General features: G+C 36.4%; 1 protein-coding gene across 1 annotated transcript; it reads left to right on the plus strand.

The window, feature by feature from the left end:
- The first annotated feature begins 7,797 nt into the window (after nucleotides 1-7,797).
- Nucleotides 7,798-8,324, plus strand: LOC116639588 (macrophage migration inhibitory factor-like). The gene has a single exon (XM_032416104.1). It carries the CDS (start codon nucleotides 7,854-7,856, stop codon nucleotides 8,199-8,201), a length of 348 nt encoding a protein of 115 aa, XP_032271995.1. The 5' UTR covers nucleotides 7,798-7,853; the 3' UTR covers nucleotides 8,202-8,324.
- The last annotated feature ends 1,468 nt before the right edge of the window (nucleotides 8,325-9,792 follow it).

A 9,792-nucleotide genomic window follows, 5' to 3' on the forward strand; every position in this document is an offset into this window, starting at 1 on the left:
TGAAATTTATGCTATAAATGTTTGTATTAAGAAAAAAAGTTCAAATAAGCAACATTACATCACAAGGAACTAGAAAAAGAAGAAACTAAGCTGAAATTTAGTAGAGGAAAGAAATAACAAAGAACAATCAGAAAAAAATAAAATAGAGACCAAAATAAACAGTAACATAACATTTGAAGTAATAACTAGTTTTTCTAAAAAAAATAGAATTGGCAATTCTTTAACTACATTAAGAAAAAAGAAAAAAAGAGAAGATTTAAAACCCAAAATGAGAAATGGAAGAGAAAACAATACAACAGATAACCATAGAAATATATAGCATGGTAACAGATTACTATAAACCATATATGCTAACAAATCAGATAACTTAGAAAAAAAAAACAAGTAATTCCTAAAAACACACAAGTAACAAAGATTGAATCATGAATTTTGAATCTAAGAAATAGGAAATCTTCTTAGACCAATAACAAGAATGACAGTTGAATTAGGAATCAAAAATCTCCCAGCACAGAAAAGCCTAAGACTACATGGTTTCATTGGTGAATACTACCTAACATTTTAAAAAGTAATTAATGACAGCATTTATCAAAAGCTTACAGATAATAGGATAGAAGGATCACATTTAAAATGATTCTATGAGCCAGTATTACCTTCATACCAAAACAAGATAAAAACAATATAAGAACCAAAAAGACTAGTTTGTCCAATGTAAGTATTGTTACTTTGGCTTTCTTTTCACATCCATTCGCATGATAAATGTTTCTCCACCCCCTCATTTTCAATCTGCATGTGTCTTTAGGTCTAAAATGAGACTCTTGTAGGCAGCATATAGATGGGTCTTTTTTTTTTTTTTTTTTTTTTTGACTCCCTAGGTCTTTTAATTGGAGTGTTTAGTCCATTTACATTCAAAGTAATTATTGATAGATATGTGTTTATTGCCATTTTATTTCTTGTTTTGTTATTGTTTCTAGAAATTATCTTTGATCCTTTCTTGTCTTTGTCACTTTTGGTCTCTCCTTTGCACTCAAAGAGTCAACTTTAATAGTTCTTGGAAGGCTGGTTTAGTTGTCACGAACTCCTTTAGTTTTTGTCTGGGAAACTCTTTCTCTCTCCTTTTATTCTGAATGATAGCTTTACTGGATAGAATATTCTTGGCTGCAGATTTTTCTCATTTATCACTTTGAATATAACATGCCACTTCTTTCTGACTTGCCAAGTTTCTGTTGAGAAATCTCTAGCTAGCCTTATGGGTTTTCCCTTGTACATTAAAGACTTCTTTTGTCTTGCTTTTTTAAAAAAAATTTTATCACTATATTTTGCAAACTTAATTACAATATGTCTTGGTGTTAACCTGTTTTTGTTGATTTTGATGGGAGTTCTCTGTGCCTCCTGGATCTAGATGTCTGTTTCCTTCCCCAGATTAGGGAAGTTTTCAGCTATTATTTCTTGAAATACATTTTTGGCCCCATTTTCTCTCTTTTCTTCTTCTGGGACCCCTCTAATATGAATGTTATTATGTTTTATGAAGTCACTGAGTTACCTAAGTCTATTTTGTTGCATAATTCTTTCTCTCTTTTGTTCACTTCCTCATTTTCCATTATTTCATCTTTTAGGTCACTAATTCATTCCTCTGCTTCTTCCACGCTGTTATTCATTGCATCTAGCCTATTTCCAATCTTGTTTATTGTATTCTTCATCTCTGATTAATTCTTTTTTTAACTCTTTTAATTCTGTGGTAAAGGTCTCACTGAGATGGCAGTGGAGTAGGAGGACCCTAGGCACATCCCATCACACAAACACAACTAGATAACCATCAAATCATTCTAAATACCCCAGAAGTTGACCTGAAGACTGACAGACCAAACAAACTCCACAACTAAAGGGAGAGAAGAGGTCAAATTGAGAAGATGGGAAGTACGGAGATGTGGTATAGGGGAGAAATGGATCATGAGTGCTCTGGAGGGGAGGGAGACTTGGTGCGGAGTAGGGTGAGAGGGAGAGGAGCACACAGGAGAAAACACAAGAAGAATGTTTCCCAAAGCCATTGGCTTGTAAAATGAGAGCTGAATTTTGTGAGTTCTTGAAACCAGCTGGGCTTAAACATGGAATTTTAAAAGTCAGCAAGCTTGGCTGGGATAGAGCCTGGAGAGCACTGCCCTGCTCCTGGAGAGAAGGCAGGCAAGCAACCTGGAGGCAGAATGCATGGAAACTGCCATCTGAACAGTACCCGGGTCACACTGTGGAGATTATTCTTTATTCTAGGAACACATTCCTGACAGGCAGCATTCACAGAAACATCTTTCTGGGAACAAAGGAGCTGGCTGGCACCATTTCCCCCCCACCCCCACCCCTCAGTATAAACACAGAGCCACTGGCAGGAAGCAGTACAGCACCAACTCCAGCTGCTTTACTTTCTTACACCAAGCACCACGCCCCTGCACTCCAGTGGAAATGCCCTCCTCAGTCACATGTGCCTCAGTCCCAGTGCGGTGGGCCCTTTTCCCAGAAGACCAGCGCAAGCCTCTGCCCACACTACATCTCCTGATCAGAGAGTTCAGGGGCTCAGTTCTGGTGGAGGTGGTATCAGGTCTCATTTCACAAGCAGGCCTGAGTATACCTAGTTAAAGCTCACCACATTCAGGCCAGGGACCAAACACTGTTCATAGCTGGCAAGGAGAGCCTCTGTAGACAACTGGTCCAAAGGACAGAGCTGCCAAACACAATAGCAGAGCACACACAGCATACACTGGAGACATTCCCTGAAGCACCAAGCCCTGAACACTACATGACTTCTTCATAAAGCCATTACTTTCAGGAGCAGGAGACATAACTGGCTTTTCTAACACAGAGAAGGCAGAGACTTAAACAAAATGCCAACTTGGAGGAATTTATCCCAATGAAAGAACAAGATAAGGCCATGGCCAAAGATCTAAGTGAAACAGATATAAGTAACATGCCTGATGGAGAATTTAAAGCAACAATCATCAAAATACTCATTGGGTTCAAGAAAAAGAATAGAAAACAGATGTTTTTAAATGCCAAATATTTTCTTGTTCACTAATTTTGGCTGTGATGAGTAAAGCAATGTGCTAACCACTTTTGGTTGAAGCCTGGTTAGAAAGTTTATGCATGAGACAGAATTTGAAAAACTGAAATGTTTCACAAGCAAAACCAGGTGATAGGAATTAGCAAATGTAAAGCAGACACTAGTACCTTGATGTAGGAAAACACCCAGAAGAAAAGGGAAGATTTTGGAGTTTAGGAAAAGGCAAGTTTAATACCTTTTTTGATGAATAAGCAAGGACAACACTGCTGAGTTAGTTTCTTTTTAATACCAATTGAGAAATTATGATAGATTCTTATTCATACATATATCATAGTGAGTGACAATCAAAAAGGCCTTATGAAGAAAGAATCATAAATAATTGTGTTCTCAACTACAAAAATGACAAGCCAGGATCTTGTGTGTAGTCACTAAAAATTTTTTGTATATTACTTTCTACTAAATTGGAACTAAATCATATTGATTTATGTTAACCAATAGATGCATGTAATGTTATTAATGCAAGATTGTATTGATTACATAAGTCACATATTGATATCTGCAGACTGAATTTTGCCCACTATAAACAAGAGTATTTGTTTTTATTTTATTTTATTTTATTTGTTTCATTGCTATATCTATAGCACCTAAATTACCAGCTGACATATTTAAGTGCTTAGTAAATATTTGTTCAATGTAATATGTATTTAATTCATGCATGAGTACAACCAGTACTAAGATTTTATCATGTTGTAAAACATCATCTCAAAGGAAATTAGTTGGACATCAAACAGTGGTGGAGTAGGTGATTTGGCCCATGTCAATTAAAAAAAAGAGAGAATGGGTGGAGAGAAGAAAAGATAAATGATAAAGTTGAGGGAAAATGCCAAAAAAAAAAATTAGGGGCATTGAACCATGAAATGGAAAATTCCTTGTAAAAATTAAAATGTGTGCAAGGTAAGGTGGATGTAGAGATTGGGAAAACAACGTGATGCTGTGATAGATCTCTCCCCAGGAGGGTTCTTGGGGCTTGCTTTAGTTATTAGTTTCCATCTTAATGAAAATTTTGTAAGATTTTCCTCTGCTCTAAAACAAATAGAAAAATAACAGAATTCACATATAGCATTTTCTTGGAGTGTAACGTCCAGAGGGAAATTAGTAAGAAGTGTCATTGAAGAAGTGAGGGGAAAAGCGATGCTTCTTTTGATAAGACTCAACTAAATAAGCCAGTCAATGCAAACCACAGGCATAACTCAAAGTTATTGTGGGTTCAATTCCAGACCACCACAATAAAGCAAATATTGCAATAAAGTGAGTTGAATGAATTCTTTGGTTTCCCAGTACATATAAAAGTTATACTTACATTATACTGTAGTTTATTAAGTGTGAAATAGCATTATGTCTAAAAGAAAGTATATACCTTAATTAAAAAATACTTCATTGCTAAAAAATGCTAACCATCACCTGAACTTTCAGTGAGTTATAATAATCACTGACCACAGACTATCATAACAAATTTGGTAATTATGAAAACATTTGAAATATTACCAGAATTACCCAAATGTGACACAGAGACACAAAGTGAGCATTTCTAATGCTATTAAAAAAATGGCAGTAACAGACTTGCTTGACAGAGTTGCCCCAAACCTTCAGTTTGTAAAATTAAATTTTAAGTTTAATGTTACAGGTACATGTTGCTATTTTATGTTTTATACCTAAGGCAGTAAGCATGTTTGTCTTATGTTAGTATAATAATTATCAATAATCAAAATATGCTACACTGAAGATAAATTGCAGACTTACTGAGTGTCTAGCTGATCCCAGATTTCTCCACGATTCATCTTGGACCATGCATTATGCTCCATAATAATGTCACCCTGCTCAGTTGCCTGTTGGATATGGAATATGGAATATTCCATAATGGGGTAATCATGTCTATTTTGTCCCCACTGAGAAACCTGGTCCTAGAAAAGTGATTGACACAAATTATATGCTTAATAACTATGCAAAAAGGAATTGACTGACCATTTGAGAATTCTGCTTAATGGGCATGCTATAGTGACTTTCAATGGCCAAACCAATAATATCTTTTTAGGAGGGTATTTGTAAGTCACAGATAATCAATTGTGTGGTTAAAAGCATAAAAAAAAAGAGAATATTAGAATATGAAACATGGAATCCATGTCTTTACAGAAGGACAAAAGCATGAGTTGCTATCAGGTTATTAGAATTATTAATGCATCATGAGTGTGTCTGCTCTGGATTCACATGCTTATTCTGTCATTTATACATACTATTTACCTTGAGACTGCTTTACACTGTAATAAAATAGTTCTTGCACTCTTGTTGGCAAGCTAAGTATATGTGATACCATTGTAACTGATTATAGAGGAGTGTTCCTGATAGGACATGGTAAAATATTAGAATTGTTTTTATATAAATAACATGATGGGTTTCTGTTGGTGGACTTTAGATATTGAAATTTATTATAATGCCATTAAACATAAGGATTGTGCTTTGGGATTGACCAATGGAAGTGTCATTTTCATCTCAAGATACTCCAGTAACTCACCCACCCCATGGCTTGGAGCAGAGGCTTCCTAAATTTCACAGTATAATAACCAATATAACAGAAAAGGTCTTGAGTAACTTCAGACTATGCTGTTCTTTCAGACTGACTTTTAATTGTCAGTGACTAACACTTATTAAGTTTATATATACCACATCATATCTTCTTAAATATAATTTCAATATGAGAATAACAGCATGTGTTTTTATTAGTTACTGTGTATAATATTAATAATATGCTTATCTCATTTGATTTGCACAAATACTAGAAGGAATTGCTCTTGGCCCCATATTAGAGACATAGTATTTTTTTTATTATGTTATGTTAATCACCATACATTACATCATTAGTTTTTGATGTAGTGTTCCATGATTCATTGTTTGCATATAACAACCAGTGCTCCATAGTAATAAATTCTTGGAGAACAAAGTCATACCTTTAGTTAGTCATGAACTTGGAATTCAGATGCATCTGACTCCAAAGTCTGGTTCTTAATCAATCTTATATACTATCCATCTGAAAGTTTTTAAAAATCATCTAGGGTTTATAAAAAGAAGAGCTCTGTATTAAATCCCTTTAAAAAGTATTTCCATTTGGGATTTTTCTATCTGGAGGTTTCATAAAGCAGAGATTACTCCTATAATTCAAACCATTTAGATGTGCTGTTTCTTAATGTAATAGATTCAGTTTTACATTTTGCAAAACACTAGCTTTTTAAGAATCTTCTCAAAAAAAGTCCTGAAATCTAGAAATTTGAAAAATATTTTGATAATATACTACTTCCTAAAGATTCACAGTGCATACTAACATATTTTTTTACAATCAAAGATCCTACAGTAAGAATACAATTAATTTTATCTCAGAACTTCTAATTTTACCTGAGTGTTTTTTAAAAACATTTATTAAAACTCTTAGGTAATATTTTCTCAGATACACAATAGCAAATTATTTGAGGATAAAAAAGAAAAGGAAGAAAGGCCCAAAGTAATTTCCCACTTAAGATGTAATTGTATAAAACCACATAGTTTTACCTCCAATTAGATACACTGGACAGAAAAAAAAATAGATGTCCTTTAAAATATTTTTTATTGAAAACATCAAAACATTACAAATAATAAGGAATGAAACACACACACCAAAAAAAAAAAAAAAAAAAACCCACTCAGATTCTACATAAGAGAAATTTCTACTTGCAGGGTCAACTTTAAGTTTCTTTAAAAGAGTACAGCTACCTATTTTCAAATGCCAACGTATGTAACTTTTCTATTAAAGCTTCATGGGATGAATGATTTATAGATACGAAGTAGTCATTTCTTCCCTTTTAAAATCATATTTTCTCCTCCTTATCTAAAATGACATGGATGTGAGGTGGCCACATGAGTTAAATTACCAAAGGCGCTCTATACTATAAGTAGAATAGAGTGTTATTAAATAAATCCATAGGATATTTTCCTCTGCGGTCTTTTGCCAGCTCCATCATCTCTCTCTGTTGCTTCTCCCTTTTTTGCCCTTTCTCAAATCAATTCATTTCTATGCAAATGCTTGCATCTCGCTAAGGAGGATATGTGATAAGAAACCAGACTTTTTCTACAGACAGGCTGCTTATTGAGTAATTCATCCATCATTTACTCAAACAGAAAATCTATGACTACCATCATTTATGCATTCACATGGGTGTTTTCCCACCTGAAGCAAAGACTCCATTTTAATTTTGTTTTACAGCTGGTGGACCTATCTCTACTCTATTACGATCAACAGCCCCACTTTGCACGTATGTTCAAGGGGCAATCTTCCTTCGGAGCCTTGTAAATATTCGTTTGTAACAGAGTGTCATTCATCTTCCATTTTCTCTGATTTACCCAATCCTAGCCATCTTTTTGAAGATCTGCCTCCTTGGCTGTTGCAGCCCACCTTTATTCTGTTAATTTATATCATATAAGCTAGCACTTAATGGTTCACCTTTTTCTTGTAATACCCCTGAAATAGAGGATAAACACCTTGAACACCAATACTACTTCTAATGTGTATTCTGTTTTCAACACCACAATATTCTAGCCCATAATGGATACCCACTAGAGATTTGCTGAATTGGAATTTGTGGAGTTATTAAGAGGGACAAACTGCTGTGGGAGGAGGGTTACTTTAGTGAGAGGAAAGAGCCAAAGTAAAATAGTAAAGAGCTGCTGCCGGACGCGCGTCGGTTAGTTCCTGTGCACCAGTCCCCGCCGTTTCTCCGCCAGCATGCCGATGTTCGTGGTGAACACCAACGTCCCCCGCGCCTCCGTGCCGGACGGGCTCCTCTCCGAGCTCACTCAGCAGCTGGCGCAGGCCACCGGCAAGCCGGCCCAGTACATCGCGGTGCACGTGGCCCCAGACCAGCTCATGGCCTTCGGCGGCTCAAGTGAGCCGTGCGCGCTCTGCACTCTGCACAGCATCGGCAAGATCGGAGGCGCGCAGAACCGCTCCTACAGCAAGCTGCTGTGCGGCCTGCTGGCCGAGCGCCTGTGCGTCAGCCCGGATAGGGTCTACATCAGCTACTACGACATGAACGCGGCCCACGTGGGCTGGAACGGCTCCACCTTCGCGTGAGGGCCACGCCTGCCCGACCCGCCTGCACCAGGCCCTGCCACCCGCAATATTGTGCCCACTTCGCACCCCCCCCCCCCCCCCCCCCCCCCCCCCCCCCACGGGGAAAAAAAAAAGGTTTGGGGGGCTAAAAAAAAAAAAAAAAAAGCAAAATAGTAAAGACCTATTAAGTTTATGAAGTTCCATTATCACATAATTGTATGTATTCAATGAGTGTGAGAATTTCTGGTTTCACATTCTATTATGAGCCTAGGAAGTTGTTAAAAAGAGAGGCTCAGATGAATTAGCAAGACATATTGCATTTCAATCACACAATTCTGTGTTTTACAAAAAATAACCTTGATTTAGTTTTGTTTTGTTTTTGTTTTGTTTTATTTTTTGTATCTCAAATATCACTGTAGTGAATTCTGCTTTCCAGTCAATTACTTTTAAAAATGCTCACAACCTCATTCTTTCCAAAGTAGAGTATCAGTTTTATCAGGTGGTTAAATGGTGTATTTAAAAAATCTCTTCCTTGCTGTGTACCCTCAAGCTCCATCTATAGAGATAAATGAATTACTTACCAACACAGTTAAGCAAGCATTATTATTTTTTCCTTCTACATATTGAGGTAGGCACTGAGCATGAAGTAACCACAGAGATATAGTCCCTTCCTTCTATAGATTATAATTCTGTGGAGAATGTGTATGATAAATAACCAATCAAAGAAAAAAGAGAAGAAAAGCAAAAAGGAATATGGAAAGTGAGGTGCTAAGAGATTAAATAGAGGGAACCTGTTTTGAATTATGTTGTTTTTAGAGAATTATTTTAAGAAGTGACATTTATGCTGACTTAAAAGATGAGAAAGAACCACTATGTGAATGAAAGAACATTCCATATAGAAAGAAAAAATGTGAAAGAGGAAGTCAGGAAAGGATTTTTAGTATAAGAAGCAAAGGGGAATAATGAACAAGATGAGGGTGGAGAAATTGGCAGGGTCCAAATTTTAAGAGGATAATAGGCTAGAATAAGTTCAATGGGAGCCATTAAAGACTCTCAAGCATGGAAGGAACAATATTAGTCTAAGTTTTAAAAAGATAAGCTACTACATGGAAAATACTACAAGGGCACAAGTATGGAACATCATTCTCTGGGAGGATTTCTTCACATGATGGGGAAGGTGCCCATCGACAGTCATAAGCCTATATACTTCAGATTCCGTATTAATAAATCAAATTTCAGAGAAGAGCCAATTAACGACTCCCAGTTCTCTTTTTAAAATTTTATTTATGAGAGAGCATAAGCAGGGAGAACTGCAGAGGGAGAGGGAGAAGCAGACTCCCCACTGAGAAAGCAGCCAGATGTGGGGCTCAATCCCAGTACCCTGGGATCATGACCTGAGCTGAAGGCAGATGCTTAACCATCTGAGCCACCTAGACGCCCCACTACTTCCAGTTCTACCTCTGCTGTAGCAGACAACTGATACCTCCACAATGCCATATGAACTGGAGCAACAGAGGAGTTGAACTGTTTATTTTTTTCCCTTAATTTTATTCATTCTTGATTTCCGTAATGTCTCCCATTGATCGATTCTTTTCATACTTCTCTATATTCC

Source organism: Phoca vitulina, unplaced genomic scaffold, assembly GCF_004348235.1.
Source record: "Phoca vitulina isolate PV1807 unplaced genomic scaffold, GSC_HSeal_1.0 scaffold2, whole genome shotgun sequence".
In the NCBI taxonomy this organism is placed as follows: domain Eukaryota; kingdom Metazoa; phylum Chordata; class Mammalia; order Carnivora; family Phocidae; genus Phoca; species Phoca vitulina.

What these genes read in the sequence shown, in the direction of transcription:
- LOC116639588 (XM_032416104.1), top strand. Translation starts at nt 7,854, where the DNA reads ATGCCGATGTTCGTGGTGAACACCAACGTCCCCCGCGCCTCCGTGCCG.